Consider the following 26,803-nt stretch of genomic DNA (forward strand, 5'->3'; position numbering starts at 1 on the left):
TTCCACAAACATTCTGTAAAGAATTTTGCATATTTCTTTTCTATTACTTTGCCTCCAGTTTCAACTGTTCCTATTGGAGCCCAATTAACTTACAGAACCTACTGTTTCTTCATACCTCGAATGGCTTTGAAACAATGAGGGCATTAACCCATAATATCATTACTTTCATTACTAACTATACATCTCTCTGATTCATCTCCTAAACTATACAAGTATTTAAATATATCTTCAAATGATTATATAATACTGTCTCTGTCGTTAGTTACTGTGTCATCAGCCACCTTAGCTAACAAAATGTGTTGTGTATCCAGTGTAAATTTTTATTTTGTCTTCTTCATACTATTATTGTTTTCAATTGTTCCTCATATCACATTTTCATTTTATTTCCTCGGCACCCCCTCAAAGGCATTTACGAATAGTTCAGCATATTCTACCAAGGATCCATTAACATTTGCTTACAAATATGCCTTCTCTTGAATAGTTGTCATGTTTCAATTGATATTTTTCTTTTCCTTTGTTCTCTCTGGATTTGCAACATATTTTACTGTTTGCTTAAGAAGATTTGTTAAATAATTGGCCATTATATCTATGTATATATAATCTTCAGTTTCTAAGATGTTGAATTTTTTGCTTAGTTTAATACAGAATACTTTCCTGTTCTTAAATAAATTTTCATCATCTTCATTTCTGACATCTTCCCTAATGAGTTTATTTCAATTCAGTTTTAAATCTCTTTTTAACCTCCTTAATATTAACCACTTGATATTCTAATGTGTTTTAGGACTACCACATTATATACAGCTTCTTTATTATGTTTGTTTGGGTGGGCATCTTCCACAGCAACTGCTATACATGGTGTCTCAGGAGGAATGGCAATCTTGAGAGATACAATATGAACGATCATTTGACGCAAGAAATTGCATATGGACATATGCCCTATTACAAAAGGGTTCTGAGAAAAAACACATTTAATGTACACCATTATTTATTTTCTGCATCATCATGTTTGCTCATGTACAACAGTCAGTAAACATTAAAACACGAATTTTACAATCAATCAGTTTAAAAATACATATTTTTTTATCAAATTCATCTCTAAGCATTAAAGAACATGTCATACGAGAGCTATTGTGCAGGTTACAATAAAAGTTCAAATATGCCATCATCAACTTCAATGCAGTTGTTCACTTTTGAGAGAACATGTTGTGTTGCTTATCTGAGTTCTTCTGCACGTTCCCTAACAAGGACAGCGGCATCCATGATGTGACAAAGCAGTTCATTCTGCATGTACACCTTTCATTTGTACACCTCATCTTAGACTTCATCTAGTGCAATAAACAAAAATCTAATGGCGTAAGGTCTGGCAATGTTGATGGTCACTTAATTGTACTTCCGAGACCAATCTAGCAATTAGGGTAAGACACTTACATGTGCACCACCAGAACAAAAGGAAATGTACATTAAGTGTGTTCTATCTTGAAAACCATTTGGAATAGGGCATATGTCCATATGAGGTTTTTTTTCTTTTTTTTTTCCTTCAAATAAAAATTCCTGCCACACCCCTGAATACTGATAATTCATCCTGGGACACTCTTATAACAATTAGCTACCACAAGAGAACCATCAAAGACAAGGCAATTGGCTACCCCAAGAAAACTGTCAAGTGGTGCGGCATTTGGAATTTATTCTTTTTACATATTTTGAAGACATCTGGTTTTTCTTCAACACTACTGCAGATATAGTCAAAAGATACTTGACATCACTTTCACTGCTTACTTTTTTTCAGCTTTTAGAAATCCACTTTTCCTTTAGCTGCAAAATGTTTTCCTGCATTTCACTTTACTTCTATGGAACACTGTTCAAATTAACTTCACACAAATTCAAACGTGGTTTCACTTGCACTTAATTCAGTTCCCTTAGTCTACTATCACATTCATACATAGTGTTTATGTTACAAGAATTCACACATGTTTGTAGGGTTTTTAACAACCCTTCTTGTGACAGACTAGCCTCCCAGGGCTTAAAGAATTTGGAAAAACAGCTGACAACACTAAACTTTGGCAGAAATGTGATCACAGTAGTTTCATTTCAGACCAAAGTGTTTCTGAATCTCAGAGTCTAAGACCAATGCAAGACTTTCACAAGTTGATCACATGCCAGCAGACCCTTCAGTTCTTCATTCAACATTATCACTTACCAAGTCACATTGTGTGTTATCTGCGCCATAGTTGAATGGAAAACAGGGGTTGAATTACCACATTGCCAGGACTACAAGTTGGTGAGCTGCCCATCTATTTTTGTTTTTCATAGCACAATCTATCAACATTGTTACCTTAGCCATACTGATAGCTCCAAGATGCTCACATCTGCATTGGTAATTGTAATCTACTCAGGTTGATCTCTTGATTGTTATTGGTTGTAAGCAAGGGCTCTCCCCCAGTTCTTCATAGATTCACATTCTGCAGCAATGGTAGCAACAGAGAGGACTTTAATTTGGTCAATGGTAATAGTCAGGGAGACTCATTTGTAGAATACTGACTTGGAAAACTATTTACATCTTACCATCCGTAAAATCAGTACTTAGAAGTAATACTGAACCCAATGTCAGATAACTGCCTAGAACAACTAGTCCAACAGCTCTCATATAAAACAAATATTTAAAACCTTCTAGCTAAAAACAAGTACAGTCTCTTCAAGACTGTTTTCAAACAGACTTTGATTAGTGACTATGACAATATTACAGTGCCAAAGACCTAAGAGAGTAATAATCAGTGTAAGTTTAAAAAAAAAGAAAAAAAAGAAAAAAAGGGCAAATGGTAGCTGCAGGTGAAGAGCTAGATTGCATTTCCCTGGATCACCAAAAGCTATTCAACACTATACCACATTTTTCACTATGCACGATGATTGCCCAATGCACAATGGACATGAATGGATGCAGGTGATCAGACAAGATGCTTACATATGTGTCACCTGTCAGAGTCATACCTAGATGTATCAGGGGTCACATTTACTCTGACTACATATGCCCCTCACAATTACAGAGCCCAACTTGAACAGCCCCATGCTGACAATCAGGGTCCATGGATTCATGAGGTGACACTTGTTGAAGGTCCAGCATTGAAATCTGCAGCAATTTATGGAATGGTTAACTCCTGTCACATTGAACAATTCTCTTCCATTCATCGTTGGTCCCATTCTTGCAGGATCTTTAACCGGCTGCAGCAATATCAGAGATTTGATGTTTTACCAGATTCCTGATATTCACAGTACACACGTGAAATGGTCGTACAGGAAAATCCCCACTTCATCGCTACCTCGGAGATGCTGTGTACCATCACTCATGCATAACACCACATTAAAACTCACTTAAATCTTGATAACCTACCATTGTGGCAGCAGTATCTGATATAACAACTGCACCAGACAGTTTTTGTGCTATATAGGTGATGGCTCGAGGGTGCATAGAGCAAGTCTTACAGTGGGGACACTCACAGGGGTAGGACTCATAGGATAGGGAGATAGGTGCAGAATGAGCATAGGGTCTGACAAGGAATTACAGAGATTGGGAGAGCAATGAATAGCTATTCTGGGTGTTGTGGGAAAACTCAGATGAAATGAGCCTCATTTCACGGCATGATTTTAGGAAGTAATATCCTCCCCCCATGAACCATGGACCTTGCCGTTGGTGGGGAGGCTTGCATGCCTCAGCGATACAGATGGCCGTACCGTAGGTGCAACCACAACGGAGGGGTATCTGTTGAGAGGCCAGACAAACGTGTGGTTCCTGAAGAGGGGCAGCAGCCTTTTCAGTAGTTGCAGGGGCAACAGTCTGGATGATTGACTGATCTGGCCTTGCAACATTAACCAAAATGGCCTTGCTGTGCTGGTACTGCGAACGGCTGAAAGCAAGGGGAAACTACAGCCGTAATTTTTCCCGAGGACATGCAGCTTTACTGTATGATTAAATGATGATGGCATCCTCTTGGGTAAAATATTCCGGAGGTAAAATAGTCCCCCATTCGGATCTCCGGGCGGGGACTACTCAGGAGGATGTCGTTATCAGGAGAAAGAAAACTGGCGTTCTACGGATCGGAGCGTGGAATGTCAGATCCCTTAATCGGGCAGGTAGGTTAGAAAATTTAAAAAGGGAAATGGATAGGTTAAAGTTAGATATAGTGGGAATTAGTGAAGTTCGGTGGCAGGAGGAACAAGACTTCTGGTCAGGTGACTACAGGGTTATAAACACAAAATCAAATAGGGGTAATGCAGGAGTAGGTTTAATAATGAATAGGAAAATAGGAATGCGGGTAAGCTACTACGAACAGCATAGTGAACGCATTATTGTGGCCAAGATAGATACGAAGCCCACACCTACTACAGTAGTACAAGTTTATATGCCAACTAGCTCTGCAGATGATGAAGAAATTGAAGAAATGTACGATGAAATAAAAGAAATCATTCAGATAGTGAAGGGAGACGAAAATTTAATAGTAATGGGTGACTGGAATTCGAGTGTAGGAAAAGGGAGAGAAGGAAACATAGTAGGTGAATATGGATTGGGGCTAAGAAATGAAAGAGGAAGCCGCCTGGTAGAATTTTGCACAGAGCACAACTTAATCATAGCTAACACTTGGTTTAAGAATCATGAAAGAAGGTTGTATACGTGGAAGAATCCTGGAGATACTAAAAGGTATCAGATAGATTATATAATGGTAAGACAGAGATTTAGGAACCAGGTTTTAAGTTGTAAGACATTTCCAGGAGCAGATGTGGACTCTGACCACAATCTATTGGTTATGACCTGTAGAGTAAAACTGAAGAAACTGCAAAAATGTGGGAAATTAAGGAGATGGGACCTGGATAAACTGAAAGAACCAGAGGTTGTACAGAGTTTCAGAGAGAGCATAAGGGAACAGTTGACTGGAATAGGGGAAAGAAATACAGTAGAAGAAGAATGGGTAGCTCTGAGGGATGTAGTAGTGAAGGCAGCAGAGGATAAAGTAGGTACAAAGACGAGGGCTGCTAGAAATGCTTGGGTAACAGAAGAAATATTGAATTTAATTGATGAAAGGAGAAAATATAAAAATGCAGTAAATGAAGCAGGCAAAAAGGAATACAAACGTCTCAAAAATGAGATCGACAGGAAGTGCAAAATGGCTAAACAGGGATGGCTAGAGGACAAATGTAAGGATGTAGAAGCTTATCTCACTAGGGGTAAGATAGATACTGCCTATAGGAAAATTAAAGAGACCTTTGGAGAGAAGAGAACCACGTGTATGAATATCAAGAGCTCAGATGGCAGCCCAGTTCTAAGCAAAGAAGGGAAGGCAGAAAGGTGGAAGGAGTATATAGAAGGTTTATACAAGGGCGATGTACTTGAGGACAATATTATGGAAATAGAAGAGGATGTAGATGAAGACGAAATGGGAGATACGATACTGCGTGAAGAGTTTGACAGAGCACTGAAAGACCTGAGTCGAAACAAGGCCCCCGGAGTAGACAACATTCCATTAGAACTACTTACGGCCTTGGGAGAGCCAGTCATGACAAAACTCTACCAGCTGGTGAGCAAGATGTATGAGACAGGCGAAATACCCTCAGACTCCAAGAAGAATATAATAATTCAAATCCCAAAGAAAGCAGGTGCTGACAGATGTGAAAATTACCAAACTATCAGTTTAATAAGCCACGGCTGCAAAATACTAACGCGAATTCTTTACAGACGAATGGAGAAACTGGTAGATGCAGACCTCGGGGAGGATCAGTTTGGATTCCGTCGAAATGTTGGAACACGTGAGGCAATACTGACCTTACGACTTATCTTAGAAGAAAGATTAAGAAAAGGCAAACCTACGTTTCTAGCATTTGTAGACTTAGAGAAAGCTTTTGACAATGTTGACTGGAATACTCTTTTTCAAACTCTAAAGGTGGCAGGGGTAAAATACAGGGAACGAAAGGCTATTTATAATTTGTACAGAAACCAGATGGCAGTAATAAGAGTCGAGGGGCATGAAAGGGAAGCAGTGGTTGGGAAAGGAGTGAGACAGGGTTGTAGCCTCTCCCCGATGTTATTCAATCTGTATATTGAGCAAGCAGTAAAGGAAACAAAAGAAAAATTTGGTTCTCACCACATTAATTTCTTTGGTCTCAGCATTTCTCCACAGTAACTTTTTCTTTCTTCACTCCATTTTAGTTTTCTACATCTTTTATTTTCTGACCTGTCTATTTTTCACTGTCCCTCTATAACCTCTATTACATACAGTGGACTTAGTTTTCTGCTCTTTTAACTCACACATGATATTTTAGCAGTAATCTCTGTATTGCATATTATTCTGTCTTCCTCCTTTAAGCTCTCAGGCTTCGCCCAGTGCAGTCTCCAGCAATCAGTTTTTCCTTCTCATCCTGTCCGGTAAATTTCCCCTAGCCCACAGTTATGGGTCACTTTTCCAAACTCTACCCATTTTCCTAAATATCACCAGTCCTTTTCATTCATCCCTCTTCCTTCCCCTTCAAACTTTTTGCCAGAAGAAGGAACCAGTGGCTCACAAAGCTTGCATACATAATACTTTTTATATGCGTCTTTTTCTGCTGTCGCTTAGTGAGTAGATTTTCTGTATATCGAAGTACAGTGTATGTGGAGATGTAGATTAGTCAAGGAAGGAATTGAATACGGCTTTTTAAAAGAATTCATTTCTCCTGAACAGTTGAGTGCTCAAAAACCTGTATGTGGATAGTAAGATGGACATTTAAACGCTGTTTCTCCCAAATATGAGCTCAGTATATTAACCACTGCACTGTGTAGTGCTTTAGACCAGGTTTCGCATATTTCAACAAGGAATCCAGTCCGATATTGAAGAGTGCATTACTTTATTGTGGATCACATTCCTTACTAACATTTTCAATGCTCAGTTATCAACATATAATACTCATAATTTTAAGAGCAAACTTTGAAATACTATCTTTGCTACCTATACCTGTACATACTCATACTATTCAGCTTATATTCTTAGCGCAAAGAAATTATTAACAAACCGTAGTTACAATCACATTTGGAACATGCAAACATTTAGGAATAATAGATTTTGAAGCAATTTAAACAACAATAGCATTCAGTTTAGCTTCATAATAATCATAACATTTGTAACAGACCAAAAGGCCATCTGAATTGATATATGACATTAATGAAATGTAATTTAAAAAAATAAATAACTTGAAAATTTGCTTATTTACAAAATGTAACAACTTGTGGGCATTTATAGTTTATCAGGACGCTTAGAAGACAGTGTAACAAAGCAAATGGATCTGTCCAGATGATATGTTTTTTTTTTTCCTCACAAAATTATTTATTCAGTTATTTATTTATTTCTTTTTGAAAGTTTTGGATATCTTCAATATTACCATTTATAGGACATGTGCACAGTATCTAAAGATCTTGAATACTGTATAGTGACATATTCATCTTAACTTAATTATCTATTTCCCTCTTTTGATTATTTAGAATCCAATAAGTATCATTATTTTGCCTAAAAACTGTGCTAATTACAAAATATCAGTAATAGCAGAGTTCATCGTCACTGTACACATATGCCTGATTCCTAACTTCCTGATGAAGCACATGAAAAAGCTACATACATAACTAAAGGATTCATACACTCAGTGATGAAATTATGTTAGCAACTCTTGCATTCAATTATTTTCTAAGTAATTAAAATCCTTAGTTAAAATGCTGTTACTGAAACAGAATTCTATATTAAGGCAAATAAACTAGCAAAATTTGATAGAAATCATTTTTGTATCTAAAAGACCTTTTCAAAATGAAATTCCCTCTATTCAGTTACTCAGAAATGTACATCTTTAATTTTAATTCATGGAACTCCAGTAAACAATAATAGCTAACTTCAGTTTTAATTACTGTAAACTTATCAAAGAGGCATGTTGAATGCCATTTTTAATGATTCTGCTGAAGGTTATGGAATGTATGAGATCTGTGTCCATCAATGCTGGGAAATGTACTGCCAATGATTTAGTACAGACTACAAGTTGGAAAATGTACTGGGTTTTATCTAAATTTCATGTCTGGTAGTTCAGTCCATGATCCAGTAGCTGGTTTTAATGATTTACTGTGAACTTGTAATTATTCACAACAACAGTGTTAATTCTCCTAATAACAGCTAATTCAAAACTGTTACAATGGCATTAGACTGAGAAATGTGATATTTACAAATGATAATTACAGTCCATATTATCTTCATACTGTGTTTTAGGGGTATAATTCTGAGACTGTGTTAAATATTTGTTTGCTACACTTAAACTTTTATGAATAGTTACTTCAGTTTTAGGTTACTGCCCTAAGACGATACTACAGGACATCAACACAGTGTAGTATGTGGCTATCCACTTATCTGTGCATAAATTAAGTAAATGAGACTCAAATTGGCCATAAACAGTGGTTTATTCAACATCCATGTGCATGTAAAGTGTTTTAAATGCAGATCTGGTGCAGTCTATGTTACTGACAAATGGCCTATTTTCAATACTAAGGTTTCATCAGATTTGATGGATGCACAGCTACTGACGGCATATTTGTACAGGTAACAGCATTTGTACAGGTAACAGCAAGGCTACAATGGGACATATGCAACAAACTTTAAATCTCGACAGTTTTGCTGTACTGAGTTGTTATCAAACTGTGAAATATTTAAACTGTCTTTCAAAATGTCCTTGATTTAGAATATCACTGATATCAGAATTATATTTTGATTTACAGTGTGGAGCACACAAGTATGTAGTTCCACCATCTATCAGCACATCATATGTCAAGATACGTATATACAGGGTGTTTCAAAAATGACTGGTATATTTGAAACGACAATACAAACTAAACGAGCAGCGATAGAAATACACCGTTTGTTGCAATATGCTTGGGACAACAGTACATTTTCAGGCAGACAAACTTTCGAAATTACAGTAGTTGCAATTGTCAACAACAGATGGCGTTGTGGTCTGGGAAACTCTATAGTACGATATTTTCCACATATCCACCATGCGTAGCAATAATATGGCATAGTCTCTGAATGAAATTACCCGAAACTTTTGACAACGTGTCTGGCGGAATGGCTTCACATGCAGATGAGATGTACTGCTTCAGCTGTTCAATTGTTTCTGGATTCTGGCGGTACACCTGGTCTTTCAAGTGTCTCCACAGAAAGAAGTCACAGGGGTTCATGTCTGGTGAAAAGGGAGGCCAATCCATGCCACCTCCTGTATGTTTCAGATAGCCCAAAGCAATCAAACGATCATCGAAATATTCATTCAGGAAATTAAAGACGTCAGCCATGCGATGTGGCAGGGCACCATCTTGCATAAACCACGAGGTGTTCGCTGTGTCATCTGAGGCAGTTTGTACCGCCACAAATTCACGAAGAATGTCCAAATAGCGTGATGCAGTAATCGTTTCGGATCTGAAAAATGGGCCAATGATTTCTTTGGAAGAAATGGCGGCCCAGACCAGTACTTTTAGAGGATGCAGGGATGATGGGACTGCAACATGGGGCTTTTCGGTTTCCCATATGCGCCAGTTCTGTTTATTGACGAAGCCGTCCAGGTAAAAATGAGCTTCGTCAGTAAACCAAATGCTGCCCACATGCATATCGCCATCATCAATCCTGTGCACTATATCGTTAGCGAATGTCTCTCGTGCAGCAATGGTAGCGGCGCTGAGGGGTTGCCGCGTTTGAATTTTGTATGGATAGAGGTGTAAACTCTGGCACATGAGACGATACGTGGACGTTGGCATCATTTGGACCGCAGCTGCAACATGGCAAACGGAAACCAGAGGCCGCTGTTGGATCACCTGCTGCACTAGCTGCGTGTTGCCCTCTGTGGTTGCCTTACGTGGTCGCCCTACCTTTCCAACACGTTCATCCATCACGTTCCAGTCCGCTGAAATTTTTCAAACAGATCCTTTATTGTATCGCTTTTCGGTCCTTTGGTTACATTAAACCTCCATTCAAAACTTCGTCTTGTTGCAACAACACTGCATTCTAGGTGGTGGAATTCCAACACCAGAAAAATCCTCTGTTCTAAGGAATAAACCATGTTGTCCACAGTACACTTGCACGTTGTGAACAGCACACGCTTACAGCAGAAAGACGACGTACAGAATGGCGCACCCACAGACTGCGTTGTCTTCTATATCTTTCACATCACTTGCAGCGCCATCTGTTGTTGAAAATTGTAACTACTGTAAATTCGAAAGTTTGTCCGCCTGAAAATGTACTGTTGTCCCAAGCATATTGCAACAAACGGTGTATTTCTATCGCTGCTTGTTTAGTTGTTATTGCCATTTCAAATAAACCGGTCAGTTTTGAAACACCCTGTACAAACGTTCAGTTTTTCTCACACAGCATGGATTTGGTAAAATTACAGGTTTGTCATGAATGAAAGAGACATGCCAATTTTCAGTTGAGAAACTGGGAAATGTTGGGACTGTCAGTAAGCAAAAGAACAAATATCATGGAATTCCCAGCTTCTGTTGAAAAACAGATTAGGGATTATTGGAATGTAGTAACTTAGATAAAAAGATTATTCAGGACTTTTTACAGCAAAGACAGTCTTTAGATGCAAAATTACTATAACTCCTGAATTGAATATGAGAAGAGAAAACAGGTCTTCTGGGCTAAAAACTATCCCCCATCTTCATTACATTCATGGAATCTGAAGGGCAAAAGGCATCATTACTTTAATTTTCATCCTCCATTCAAAGGCAAGAGGAAATGATAAAGAGGAGAAATTGGTAATGTTCCCAAAGAACTAGATAAGAAACTTAGCAATAAGCACAGTTAGAAATATTAAACACAACAAAAATGGCAAAAATTAGGAAAATATTTGTCTGAAGTATGTGTGCGTACCCCACTATAAGACTTCTAAAAAGATACTGGATTTGATTTACAGGTGTCAGATGAGTGGAGAGACAGGGCCATGCTGAAAGATAGTGTCTCTGAAAGTGGGTAAATACCATTATAACATAAAAACTCAACAACCAGACACAAAAATGACAGCCAATTATGTGTCTTTGAAGAATTTAATTCTTTTAGATAAGCTAAATCATTATGGTTTGAGGGGGGCAGTGCACAAATGGTTTAATTCATACTGAACTGGAAGAATGCAGAAAGTTGAAATAAGTGGTTCACGTAATGTTAATACAACAGCTGATTCCGCAAACTGGGGGGCTATCAAGCACGGGGTCCCACAGGGTTCGGTCTTAGGTCCTTTACTGTTCTTGATATACATTAATGACTTACCATTCCATATTGATGAAGATGCAAAGTTAGTTCTTTTTGCTGATGATACAAGTATAGTAATAACATCCAAAAACCAAGAACTAAGTGATGTAATTGTAAATGATGTTTTTCACAAAATTATTAAGTGGTTCTCAGCAAACGGACTCTCTTTAAATTTTGATAAAACACAGTATATACAGTTCCGTACAGTAAATGGCACAACTCCGGTAATAAATATAGACTTTGAACAAAAGTCTGTAGCTAAGGTAGAATTTTCAAAATTTTTAGGTGTGTCCATTGATGAGAGGTTAAACTGGAAGCAACACATTGATGGTCTGCTGAAACGTCTGAGTTCAGCTACGTATGCTATTAGGGTTATTGCAAATTTTGGTGATAAGAATCTCAGTAAATTAGCTTACTATGCCTACTTTCATTCACTGCTTTCGTATGGTATCATATTCTGGGCTAATTCATCATTGAGTAGAAAAGTATTCATTGCTCAAAAACATGTAATCAGAATAATTGCTGGAGCCCACCCACGGTCATCTTGCAGACATCTATTTAAGGATCTAGGGATCCTTACAGTATATATATTCACTTATGAAATTTGTTGTTAATAATCCAGCCCAGTTCAAAAGTAATAGCAGTGTGCATAGCTATAACACCAGGAGAAAGGATGATCTTCACTATGCAGGGTTAAATCTGACTTTGGCACAGAAGGGGGTAAATTATGCTGCCACAAAAGTCTTTGGTCACCTACCAAACAGCATCAAAAGCTTGACAGATAGTCAACCAACATTTAAAAATAAATTAAAAGAATTTCTAGATGACAACTCCTTCTACTCATTGGCTGAATTTTTAGTTATAAATTAAGGGAGGGAAAAAATCTAACTTAAGCATTAGTGTCATGCAATATTTTGTGTAATGTAATATCTTGTACAGACATCTTTCATTAACCTGACACGTTCCACATCATTACGAAGTGTCGTATTCATGATCTATGGAACAAGTATTAATCTAATCTAATGTAATCTGTGTAACAGACACTGCTGTGTTTCTTAAACTTCAGATTCTAGACATTATAGTCCTGTTTGTACATAGTCTACAATGGCTTTATAGGGAGATCCAGACTCAATATAATAGTGCAAGAAACAGTGTCCTTGTGCAAAGCTTGGTAATATAAATGTTCACACTTTACATAGTGTATTTCGTGATTCCATTGTGGATGAATATCCTTTCCTTTGATGATAAGTATATATAAACATATCCCACAATAAATCTACTTTGTAATTTAATGAATCACAAATCTCCCCCTTTATTTACTCTGTTTCTTCCTAAGTGGTTACATACATGTAGCTTGCTGTCACTTTTTATTTTCCAGTCTATTCTTATAACAGTGCTAAAAATTACAAACCATTTAACCACTTTCCAATGGAATTCACAGCATTTGGCATGCGATTATTTCATTCCACTTCCATTTGTCTCAAAGCTGAAGCAAATGCACATTTTCATTTCTGACATTTTTTATTTGTTTCCAGTTTGATAATGTTCCACAAAATGTTTGCTTTAATCTTCAACTTAATTTTCAAACTTGAAAAGTCTGGACTGCTACTGACTATCTAACTATACAATAAAAAGGACAATACACCATATTTCCAAACAGCTTGCTTTTATTATGAATAAACACCTAGAATTTGGAGTTTTCCCAGGCCAGCTCAAAATTTCAAAAGATATATCTACAAACGAAAAGGGGGAAAAGAACTCCTGGAGAACTACAGACCAGTGGCTACTGTTAGAATCTTTTCCAAAATATATGAAGTAATTTTTAACATACAGCTTAGTAACCACTCTGAAAACCTGATCTTCTTTGTAGTAAGACAGCATGGAAGAATGCGGAAGAAATACCATTTCTGCAGTGCTTAAAATTGTTAATCAGACATTAAACTGAGCTGAAAATAAGAATACGATTTCTCTTGAGCTATGTGGTTTGAGTAACATACTTGACTGTATTTTCTTTCACATCTTACTAACAAAACTAAAGTATTATGGAAAAAATAATACAGAATTAGAAATAATTAATGCTTTTCTTATAATTATATTCCCTTGAGACATTTCTCATCTTTATCTACAATAATGATGGAAGCTAAATAAATGAATTAAAATTTGTGCCACAGCCTGGACTTGAACCTGGATCTCCTTGCTTACAAGGCAGGTATGCTGATCATTACACCACCACAGCACTATGACTAACAGTACTGCAAGGACTATCAAAGTCCAATGCCCTCCCCAACACAAACTTCAATTCATATCTTAAGCTTATTTTCCCCCTATATTGTCACTATTGTCAGGGCTTTCTGGCATTGAAATAACACACCAGCATTGGATGTAATGGGGAAATCCTGTACCTCAGGTGAACTTATAATTAAATTTTCCTCGAGACATTTAAGTCTCATCTTTATGTATGATAATAATAGAAGACAGCTTGTGTCTTCTGTTGAAGAAAGTCATGTCTGGTGTGCCTCATGGCCCTGTCCTTGGACTATTCTTCTACAATGATGTACTACTGAGTCAGAAAAAGATGCTACAAATAAAAAAGTAAGGTAGGTGCAAAGGAACACAGCTGTCCTTTATTCACTAAGATCAAAATATTGACAGTGATAAATCTTTATATCTATGCATCACTTATATATGCTAAAACAACGTAACAAGAGTTTAACACTGGAGAGAGTATACTATGTCATGACATCAGAAACAGAAAGAATATTCATATTACTAGGCACAGGCTGACAAACCAGGCAACTCCCACAAAGTGAACTGTCTGAAAATCTTTTAATCAATTATCACATTCTGCACTCAATAAACCTCTTAATAATTTTGAAAGTGCGTTTTGTGATCCATTATACAGTTTAGCAGAATTTTGGACACTTGAAGTGTAGAATCTCAGTTTCAATACTATGATTGCAACTGGTCAATGTAGGATAAATAATCTGCACATGTAATGTGAACATTAATTAATAAGTGATTGCTATTATATCATTTCATCAATATACAGTCTATTCCGCAAACAAAGAATATGAACCTGCATCTATTAGTATTTTATTATTTTCCATGTTGCATATGTTTTACCTATTTACAAAAGTCCTTAAAATTCTCTCCTCTTAGTGTAATGGATTCCAGATGTTATCTATCCTTTCTCCCCAATTTTATCTTATTGAAATATTCTGTCACAAACATTAGTTATTTGTATGTTTCCGTTGAACTTTACTCTTGTTATGCAAACTCTGTAGTCAGACAAACCATTTACTGTAACTTGCAAGCTGTTTTTAATTACGACTGCTTGAAATTACACTGAAAATCAGCTTCTAGGGTACCAGGGCAGGATATTGCCTGTCTGTAAGGCTCTGGCAAAGTTACATGTGTATTCAAAGTTACAAGCATATTCAGATTGCTGCTGCTTTTGTTGTAGATGTGACACCTGTGGATGCCAAGGCTGCAGAGCTTTCTTTGGAATGAGTCAGTGAGAACTTTCAAAACTGGTGGTACTTTTAGTGGTGGGTGCCTTCCCACATCCCCCAGTCTCTCTCCCTCCCTCCCTCCCTCTCTCTCTCTCTCTCTCTCTCTCTCTCTCTCTCTCTCTCTCTCTCTCTCTCTCTCTCCCTCACACTATCTCCTTCTCTACCTGATCAGTTTTCTAGTTTACTGATTGTTACCTACCAGAATTCATCCACATTTTGCCACTATCTAACAATCACTGGTTACCTCCATTTCCACACCCAAATACACCACTACCCCATCCATGCTGTGCACAGCTTTCCTTTCCCCATTTGTCCCAATTTTTCTCTCCCCCCACTCACACTCACTCTGCTGAGCAACCACAGGGGATGGGGACTAGGGGAAGGAGTGGGCAGGTGGGTGGGGTGAGGGAGGGAGGGAGAGTGAGGAAGGGGGAGGGGAAGGAACGGAGGGGAGAGGAAGGAGGGAGGGGGGAAAGAGATATATATATATATATATATATATATATATATATATATATATATATATATATATATATATATTTATTTGCACATAGCAACAATGTACCAAATCATACAAATGTTAAGGCATCATAACTTTGCAGTAGAGTAAAAGTTGCAGATGGCTAAACTTACTTTTAACTTATTCATTACCATAAAAAAAGTATATTCTACATAACAATAATCCCTGCCTTAAAACTAACTTATCAATTTAGAGTAAGTGGAAACAGTAAGAAGAAGAATTACAGACATGGGTAGGTCTGACTATAGATACTCATATTTGGGAAACTGAAAACAGAAAAATACAATAGATAAATACAGAACCATCATTTTGCATTAACACTTTGGCAACAAATCCTGAACACACCCAGCCATGACACACTATTCAAAAGACCATGCCGAAGTATATCTCAACCCATGATGTTTCACTATGCACAAGCCACTATCACTCGAAAACTGGGCTGGCTTCATATGAGAACAATGTAGAGATGTCACACTAGCTGTCCCTTGGCAGGTGCTGACCTCTATTGTCAATTCATAGAATTACGTCAACAGAATCAATATCAAACTTAAGAGTCAGTGTCGAGACTAAGTCAATGTGTGCTAGGGCTGTTGCGATATTTGTGTGTGAACTCACTAGGGTTTAATGTTCTCAGCAGTTCTGATATTAATGTGTCACATTTGTTGAGTGAGTAAGAAATTTTGGATACTCCAGAGGAAGAACTGGATTGGAGGGAAAAATATCTAAGTGGCCAATAGTCTGAAGAAATTTGTGAGGGACTCTTCCGGAAAGGTACAACATTGACTCAAGAAGTTGTTCCTCGTGTAACATTGGCAATAGGCTTGTAGTACGGCACTTTCCTTATAAAACTGTTGGAACTGAGTTGAAACAGCAGCCAACAAGGTTTCCAAGATATGTTTAATTGACTGACAAAGCAAACACAAAAGAAACAAGTTGGTACTGCCCTGATTGTAACATATGTCTCTGAATGCCAAAATGTTCCAGACTTTTCATACAAAGACCAATTACATGCAAAAATGCTGAAGATTGTATCTCAAACAATTTTTTTTCTTAATTTTTATTATTATTTTTTATGGTAGTTATACTTTCTTTCATTATTATTGTAAAATTTGTAATCTATCACAGATCTAAAATAAAGATGAAAATAAATCTTGAAGCTTGGTATCTTCAGTATGTATTGCCCTTTAAGATATATCAAACTTTTGTAAGCAAAAAGTTTATACTTACATCAATGTATAATATTAAAATAAATATGTTATGGCATGAAGTTTATTTCATGGTGAAAGGTAAAAATAAACCTACTCTAAGAGGTAAACTTTTTGATAAGCTACAATGAAATGGCTCCATACAGTGACTTTGGCTTAGCTGGGGAAGTTTCCCAGTAGCATTTTGTGGATATCTTACTGAGAATGAAATTAATGAGTGATAAATTAAATCTAAATAATTGCAAAATGTTCATTGTTACTCAAACATAATTTGTCATAGACAAACATGTCATCTATTTGTTTCATTTTTTATACTTTCCATGTTTCCTTTACTCCACTGCAACTCAGCTTCTCAAATTTAAGAAACTATTTTATAATAAATATTGTATCTGGCCATGGAAAACAAATAAACTAATTATTTAACATAATTTTATGTCTTGATGGCTGTTGTCAACACTGGCTACAACCTAAGGATGAAAATATTGTAACTGTCAAATGACTTCATGCTATAATACCTATACTTAGGATGCAGCAGACTAATGAGTCTTTCACAGTCGCCGGTATCAGTTATTCATTTCAAGATACGTTCTCTTCCTAATTAGTTAACTCAAACTTGTATATTACATTGGCCACAACTAAGATTATTACTGTCTCAATCTTGTTGCACCACAAATGCTCTTCCTGAAGACTTTCCAGTGAATATACCAAGTCTTTAATGTGCCACTCCTTTCTGAATGATATAATGATAATGCCACATTATGCCAAGACTTACCCTTGCATGCCAAGGTAAAAGGTTGCTGCGTTAAATCTGGACAGTCCACGACTTCAACAATGACGTCTGCAAAATTGCTTGTGAGGCCACTGCCAAGAACTGAAAAGTTACATCCAAAGATGCTTTACAACTATAATGAGATAATGCATGCAAAAATTAATTGTAAGAAAATAATTTTGTACTGAAACTTTTGAGCTACATTGTTAATGTATGATCATCTATTAACAATGTTGATTAAACAGTATGCCTTTGAGTTTAGTGACATTTTATCTTATTTGTTTAATCATTCTTTTATCAGTGGAATTTTTCCTCAATTGTTCAAATAAGCTAAAGTTCAGTCTTTGAATATGAAATGAGGTAAGAAATACCATCAATTCCATCCAGTTTCACTTTTGCCCACATTCTCAAAAATTTTAGAAAAGGTAATATAAAATATTATCCCTGTCACAATTTGGATTTCTAAAGGGTTTTGATATTTACAAGGCTATCCACATATCCACTGAAAATGTACTTAATTCATTAGAAAATAAATTACAGGCTGTTGATTTATTTTGTGATCTGTCAACGGTATTCTACTGTCTAAATCACACTATCCTTTTAAGTAAATTAGAATAGTGTGGTGTAAAAGGAAGTGCTGCAAAATGGTTCAAACCCTATATCTCTGACAGAAAACAAAGGCTGCCAACAGGAAAGAGACTTGTATTAAGCTATTTGGCATCATCCACCTGAGAACCAATAACATGTTATGTGCAACAAGGTTCCACCCTAGACCCTTACTTTTTCTTGTGCATATCGAAGACCTTTCATCTGTAACATTAACAGTGCCAAGTTTATTTCGTTTACAGATGACACAAACATTGCAATGAATAGCAAATCAAGTATGGCCTTAGAAGATTAGCTAATTAATTTTTCATAGACAGTAATAAACGGTCCCTAGCCAATTCTGTGCCACTAAACATTGAAAAAAACATACTATATGCATTTTACATCTTGTAAAAGGCTTCCTGCCATTATATGCCTAAAATATGATGACAAGCAGATAGAGGAAGTTGACAGTGTTAAATTCTTCGCATTACAGTTTGATAATAAATTTAACTGGAACGAACATACCACAGAGCTGCTGAAAATTTAAAGTCAATCACTTTGGTTCAGAAAGGTGTCCACTAGTCAGCAATACATATTTTCAGCAACATGCCAGCAGCCATAAAAAAAATTTAACTAGCAATAAAGTTCAGTTTGAGAAGAGTCGAAAGGATTTATTGGTGGCCAACAACTTCCACCTTCTACTCCATGGACGAATTTCTTTGCAGAACCGACAGATGTGTGTATGTCATCAATAACATCACATAATGTGAATACTGAGAACAATATGACTTCTGTAAAAATTTTGTGCAGTAATGCGACCACTGTAATTTTTTTAAATTTTATTTATTTATTTATTTATGATGGATGGATACAATAGCCCAAGAATTATCATATGTACCTAATTGTACTGAATTTTTAATATTTACTGACAAGTTTTATATCCCATTAATTGTTTTTTACACATCAAAAAGGGCCATTTTATTTGGGATCTGTGGAAGGTACATTAGCATATCTGCTCTTGATCTGTAAATATTTGTTGTATATTTACTTTCTGACATGTTCCCCATCCCAGAGGATCTCCTCACTGAGGATAAATTGGAACAAAAAGCACATATAACCTAATTTAAACTAGACTCAGACCAAAAATCAAACAATGGAAAATCCAGGATGTTATTGTTGTTGTTGTTGTTGTTGTTGTTGTTTTGGTCTTCAGTCCTGAGACTGGTTTGATGCAGCTCTCCATGCTACTCTATCCTGTGCAAGTTTCTTCATCTCCCAGTACCTACTGCAACCTACATCCTTCTGAATCTGCTTAGTGTATTCATCTCTTGGTCTCCCTCTATGATTTTTACCCTCCACACTGCCCTCCAGTACTAAATTGGTGATCCCTTCATGCCTCAGAACATGTCCTACCATCCGATCCCTTCTTCTAGTCAAGTTGTGCCACAAACTCCTCTTCTCCCCAATTCTATTCAATATTTCCTCATTAGTTATGTGATCTACCCATCTAATCTTCAGCATTCTTCTGTAGCACCACATTTTGAAAGCTTCTATTCTCTTCTTGTCTAAACTACTTATCGTCCATGTTTCACTTCTATACACGGCTACACTCCATACAAATACTTTCAGAAACGACTTCCTGACACTTAAATCAATACTCGATGTTAACAAATTTCTCTTCTTCAGAAACACTTTCCTTGCCATTGCCAGTCTACATTTTATATCCTCTCTACTTCGACCATCATGAGTTATTTTGCTCCCCAAATAGCAAAACTCCTTTACTACTTTAAGTGTCTCATTCCCTAATCTAATTCCCTCAGCATCACCCAAGTTAACTCGACTACAATCCATTATCCTCATTTTGCTTTTGTTGATGTTCATCTTATATCCTCCTTTCAAGACACCGTCCATTCCATTCAACTGCTCTTCCAAGTCCTTTGCTGCCTCTGTCAGAATTACAATGTCATTGGCGGACCTTAAAGTTTTTATTTCTTCTCCATGGATTTTAATACCTACTCCGAACTTTTCTTTTGTTTCCTTTATTGCTTGCTCAATATACAGATTGAATAACATTGGGGAGAGGCTACAACCCTGTCTCACTCCCTTCCCAACCACTGCTTCACTTTCATACCCCTCGACTCTTATAACTGCCATCTGCTTTCTGTACAAATTGTAAATAGCCTTTTGCTCCGTGTATTTTACCCCTGACACCTTCAGAATTTGAAATAGAGTATTCCAGTCAACATTGTCAAAAGCTTTCTCTAAGTCTATAAATGCTAGAAACGCAGTTTTGCCTTTCCTTAATCTTTCTTCTAAGATAAGTTGTAGGGTCAGTATTGCCTCACCTGTTCCAACATTTCTATGGGATCCAAACTGATCTTCCCCGAGGTCAGCTTCTATCAGTTTTTCCATTTGTCTGTAAAGAATTCGCATTAGTATTTTGCAGCTGTGACTTATTAAACTGATAGTTCGGTAATCTTTGTATCTGTGAACACCTGCTTTCTTTGGGATTGGAATTATTATATTCCTCTTGAAGTCTGAGGGAATTTCGCCTGTCTCATACATCTTGCTCACCAGATGGTAGAGTTTTGTCAGGACTGGCTCCCCCAAGGCTGTCAGTAGCTCTAATGGAATGTTTCTACTCCATGGGCCTTGTTTTGACTTAGGTCTTTCAGTGCTCTGTCAAACTCTCCACGCAGTATCATATCTCCCATTTCATCTTCATCTACTTCCTCTTCCATTTCCATAATACTGTTCTCAAGAACATTGCCCCTGTGTAGACCCTCTATATACTCCTTCCACCTTTCTGCTTTCCCTTCTTTGCTTAGAACTGGGTTTCCATCTGAGCTCTTGATATTCATGCAAGTGGCTCTCTTTTCTCCAAAGGTCTCTTTAATTTTCCTGTAGGCAGTATCTATCTTACCGCTAGTGAGATAAGCCTCTACATCCTTACATTTGTCCTCTAGCCATCCCTGCTTAGCCATTTTGCACTTCCTGACGAAGTCATTTTTGAGACGTTTGTATTCCTTTATGCCTGCTTCACTTACTGCACTTTTGTATTTTCTCCTTTCATCAATTAAATTCAGTATCTCTTCTGTTACCCAAGGATGTCTACTAACCCTCATCTTTTTACCTACTTGATCCTCTGCTGCCTTCACTATTTCATCCCTCAAAGCTACTCATTCTTCTTCTACTGTATTTCTTTCCCTCATTCCTGTCAATTGTTCCCTTATGCTCTCCCTGAAACTGTGTAAAACCTCTGGTTTAGTAGGTTTATCCAGGTCCCATCTCCTTAAATTCCCAACTTTTTGCAGTTTCTTCAGTTTTAATCTACAGTTCATAACCAATAGATTGTGGTCAGAGTCCACATCTGCCCCTGGAAATGTCTTACAATTTAAGATCTGGTTCCTAAATCTCTGTCTTACCATTATGTAATATATCTGAAACCTTCTAGTATCTCCAGGGTTCTTCCATGTATACAACCTTCCAGGATGGAATGTAACAATATTATGAAAAGGAAAGTTGCCACTCACCATATAGCGAAGATGCTGAGTCGCATCTGCCTATCTGTGACTCAACACCTCCGCTATATAGTGTGGGGCAACTCTCCTTTGCATAATATTGCTAATCTAAGACCAAGTCTCCTCAGCCAGCTGGTTTCTATTGGTATCAAATTCTGAAGATTATTGCTCCAAGTTTGTCTGTCCTAAGTTTAATGTATGGTGACAACATTATGATGATTTACTGGGGCAACAAAAAGTGATAAACATAGATGTTTCTACATTCTCAAGTAATCACACTGATGAAAACAAACTGGAAAACTATATACTAGGCCTCAAAAACATTTATGTATGCTTATTGTTGCCATAAGAATAACTGGTGACTTTAAAGACATATTTTCATTCAGAAGAAATGGGGTACTGTTGAGATAACTTCTCATTTAGGGACAAAGTATTCATTGTGCAAAAGGAATATGAATTGTTACCTGCCATTTACAGAGAAGCCAATAACATTACACAGTGTGGAGTACTGCTCACGAAAGTAGTGGACACTTGTAATTATGAATGTAACTGATGGAGTTATGGCTCTCCGATACTCAGCAAGGACCCTCTAAAAACATACCTGGCACCTGAAATCTTGAAGTGGAGTCAAGGACAGAACAATAGTAAAAAATATCTGAATATCATACCACTACATATAGTGTCTTTGCACTGTGGTGGCATAGTCCACAGACTGATAAGCAACTGTGCAATGTTAGTATTTGGGCTGAATCAAACTTCTGGTAATTATTTTTTGTTTTACTGCATCATTTTTTTAATCTATAGAAAACTCAAAATTAATGGAGTTGGATAAACAGTTCACAATTTTTAATAAGGTTTTTAGACCCTCAACAGGATACACTACCTGGTATTTTCACTGCTTAATATTCCATCTAAAGACTCTTCAGTAACCACTTGCACCCTGTGACGAAAGAATTTAATGAGGTGAGTAATAAACCTCTCATTTTCTGCCACTTCCTCCCACACAGCTAAGGTAACTTTCCAAAGGTCATCACAGGTTCCTGATGCACGGTCAGGCCTTTTTGCCTTAAATGTCTGTTTCACATGCAACCATATGTTTTAAATGGGCTGAGACTTGGTACAGGAGTCCAATTGAGGATAGAAATCTCATTGTGTTTCATAAACCACTCCTTAACATGTGTATAGGAGACTGATCTGACTGCAAACAGATTAATCCCCCAGGATATAGTTGTCACACTGAGGGAGCATAACATTACCCATAACATGATTGTACTGGGCAGCATCAAAATGGCCATCTACATTGTGAAGCATCCGAAGTCCACAGGGGAACACGGAACCTCAAACTGCCACAGATTCATGGCCACTGCAAGATAGCTTACAGGTGTATTGGAAATTGAAATGGACACCATGTGGTCTGTATACTTGTACTGGAGAAAATTTTCAGTGGAAAGTCAGATTCTTCAGAAAGAGTTACATTTTACCAATGATGATGAACAATTTCCTCATAAAATGGTAATTGGTGGACCCAATGATCATCACAGAGTTTCCCCTTGACAGCACTATGTTTGTTTTGTAGTGCAACTGCCTGACGCTGATACCAAACTGTGTAAACGATTCCAGTAAACTCAGCAGTTTGTGTCAACTACACCATGTTTAACAAAGGATTTTCCTGGAATGTGTTCACTTGTCATTAGTCTAGATCTGTGTTGTTACATGTTAACATCAAGTTTCCACACAAGTTCTGGATTCTGCAGTATAATAACATTATTGATCATTTGGTAAACTGAAGACTAAGTTGATTCATTTAGTACCTGCATCACAACCGGGGTAAAAGTGTCACGTGTTAATGCAAGAAGACAGGGGAAAAAATCAAGCTGACACAATAACTGGGCCATTTGTACAGTAAAGTTGACACAAGAACTGTATCTGACACGTTACTTTGTACACTCTGAAGTAATCATCTTCTGGCTCAGGTTAAAGCAACAGTATCTCAGGCAGAAATGTCACTGCAGTTCTGCCTGACAGGATTCAATAATGGTGCCATAACTCTTTAATGTAGTGGTGCCATGTAACAGTGCCTCATCATCGGCGGTGATGTTGGGTGGATTATGATTGCTCGTCAGACAAAGTGGATGCTCTCACTAATCACAGATACAGCAAGGCTAGATGTTGTTATCGCAGAAGATCATTCAGTTGTTCCAGAATGAACTCCTTGGTTTTAAGAGTGGCACAGAACAGTCACCCACAACATGTTGGTATCACTGGAAATTTGGGGTCAGGCATGCAAATGCACCTCCCCTTGTGCCTATCCAAATGGCAGCAGCAGTCGGACACAGGCACATCCATTGTTTTCTGCTGCTCATAAATCGTTAGTAGCCACTTATGGTACAGGACATATCAAACTGGACTTGGGGCATCGTTGTGCCTTTGTCTGGAATTTAACTGTTGCTGATTTCACACAGCCTATAATTGGAGCCGACTTAGTTTCCAGCCATAACACAGCCATCTAGCATGCTGGGGAGATATGTCACAACACTGTGCATTTTATCAAAAGTACCAGTGGCCTGCCAGATTCATGCCATCCTAGATGTTAAGCTCCCAATTATCTCATGAATGAAAAGGCAGAGAGTAACTCAGTATTGAGGGAAGATGTTATTCACCCTTCCCATAGTCCTTACTCTTTATCCCTGCATGTGGTATCCAGGAAGCATCTCATGTGGCCTGTGACCTAAATGCAGAATAATCCTGGATGGATATTCATTGCTTCTATTAATGGATGAAAATTGTGCTCCCAGTGATGCAACTGCTCACAATATACAGGAAATCCGGGTTCAAGTCACAGTCCGGCACAGGTTTTCACTATTGTTGCTCCATTGTACAGATAAGGGTTGTCCATATTTGCAACTGCGAATGAACTTCAGGTATCAACCAATATTGTTTACTATGTGATACTTTGGACCAATGTAATCTGTTGTTATATGCAGTGAAGGTGGCTATGTAAAAGTTGAATTCCAGATCTACTGTAATAAAATGGCGGATTTCACAATTGATTACTGTTCTTTTCTCCATTGTCTAAATTCAGTGTGAAATCTACTGTAATAAAATGATGGATTTCATGATTGATTACTGTTCTTTTCCCCATTTCCTAAATTAAATGTGTTTATCAATGGTGATGATGAGGATAGAACAATGAGAAAGTAATGGATGGGCTCTTACAATAAGTGCTATTTCTTCTGTACTCAGTCCAAAACTTCTGGGTTCCACAAAATGGTGTATGTCTTCTCTACATTTATGAGAGAAGCAAGTCCATGGTGGTCTTCCAGAAGCACCATAGGGTCCATATTTGCAGACCAATCCTGCCTCTTTCTACTGCATTTCCTTTATGTGTTTGCACAATGAGTTGTTCTTTTGTTGTGACATCCTTTGCTACAACAGCTGGGTACAAATCTTTAGTGACTCTTTTCATAAAGTATGAGATTTTGTAGGCTTCTATCATATTCAGATTCACAATGGTGTAATGAATGTGTTGTTTCACCATGACATTGGGCCCTGTTCTTCAGTTTTTCCACTGCTGTGTTGACCTGCTGTTGATTGTCACCAAATGTTTTCTTCAGTACAGCCTGGAATTTTTGCCAGCTATTAAGATCCTATTCATTGTTTTCAAACCATTGCTGGCCTGTGTTGTCCAAGCAAAAGTATACATTTTCCAGATGAACCACATCATTCCACCCAGATTTGGTGACTTGGTCAAATCATTTCAGACATTTCTCTGGGTCCTGACCATCATCTCCACAAAACATTTTAAGATGCCTGATGTGTAGGTGAATTGCTGCTGTTTTGGAATCCACTGTTTCCTGAATATACAGGACTCGGGAACAATGTACTGCCTCTATTCTGGTTCCCCTAGATGTAGACAATGAATGTCGCATAGCATAATAGGAGACACAGTGATATTAATGTTTTGAAGTACCTGGTATCTCCAGCAAACAACGTCACTTCAAAACCACAAGTCTCAATCCACAGGCATGCTCATCAATGAAGTACAACACTCACAACTGAGAGCACATTTATTACTGACACAAACGCACAGCCAGAACAGAATGGACCTTCTGGAAAGAGAGTGCAGCAGTTTATACAAATATCAAATATTCCAGAGCATCAGTATTTATACAAACACTGAATTTGTATTTTCAAATAATGGAAAAACTAGGATGGAATGTAAAAATATTGTAAAAGGAAAGTTGCCACTCATCTTACAGTGGAGATGCTGAGTCACAGACAGACACAACAAAAAGACTATTACAAATATATCTTTTGGTCAGTAAGGCCTTCATCAAAATTAGACAAAACCCACACACACACACACACACACACACACACACACACACACACACACAACGCAAAACGCAACTCACACGCATATGACTGCAGTCTCAGGTATCTGAGGCCACACTGCATACAGCAGCATCAATGCATGATGGGAGTGGCAACTGGGAGGGGGTAGAAGCAGGCTGGGGCACGGAGGGGGAGGAATAGTAGGGTAGGGGTGGTGGACAGTGATATGTGCTGTTTGGGAGCACGCAGGGATGAGGTGGAAAGAGGGTACAGCAGCTATGTGCAGTCGGGAGGTTAGATGGAGTGCAGCAGAGGGAGGGGGGGAGCAGAAAAGGAGAGAAATAAAAAGACTGGGTGCAATGGAGGAATGAGGGCTGTGTAATGCTGTAATGGGAACAGAGAAGGGGCTGGATGGAAGAGATGATTACTAGGTCTAAAATCAATAAAGTTATCCATCAAGAACAGCAACTAGCACAACCAAACAAGGCTATGGCAGTGAATAAAGAAACACCAGACTGGGCTGAAGTAGCAAATTTAATCAAAGAACTAGGTCTAGAGTTAGACTCAGTAAGAACAGAGTCAAATGCTCAAATTACTACTCTAAGTACACATTAACGTGCACAAAATGCTTCTTTGCGAGATGAACTGAGTGCAAATTTAAGTGAAAAATTAGAAGCACAAAGTGTAACGCTAAGTGAAAAATTAGATGCTCAGAGTGAAATTTTAAGTAATCAAAGTGAAACCTTGAACAGTCATGCAGTAAATATAGTTTTGTTAAAGACTGAATTTGACTCTTTAAATAATATGGTAGAAAATCAGAAGTTAGATTTAAAGAGCGAACTCACTAGTTCTTTGAATACTCACGTTAATCAACTATTTACTGAATTTAACCAGAGACAGGATGAGTAACTTCAAGATTTAACTACAAAATTAGAATTTGACATTGAAGATAAATGTAATAATGTAGAAATGGATCTGAGTGAAAAACTAGGATCATTTCAAAGTGTACGTAATGTTACATTTGATGCTGTAAAACAAAGGTTACAGACTTTAAGGAAAATGTTGAAA

General features: G+C 37.5%; 1 protein-coding gene across 5 annotated transcripts in view; it reads right to left on the reverse strand.

Moving 5' to 3' along the window:
* The window catches only part of LOC126274965 (ester hydrolase C11orf54 homolog), a 110,054-nt gene that overhangs the window by 38,419 nt on the left and 44,832 nt on the right, over positions 1 to 26,803 (reverse strand). For all 5 annotated transcript variants that reach the window (XM_049977161.1, XM_049977158.1, XM_049977157.1 and 2 more), the window contains exon 3: positions 17,295 to 17,393. In XM_049977161.1, the coding sequence (XP_049833118.1) occupies positions 17,295 to 17,393 (99 nt within the window). The remainder of the gene's footprint in view (positions 1 to 17,294; positions 17,394 to 26,803) is intronic.

Source organism: Schistocerca gregaria, chromosome 1 (genome assembly GCF_023897955.1).
Source record: "Schistocerca gregaria isolate iqSchGreg1 chromosome 1, iqSchGreg1.2, whole genome shotgun sequence".
NCBI lineage: Eukaryota > Metazoa > Arthropoda > Insecta > Orthoptera > Acrididae > Schistocerca > Schistocerca gregaria.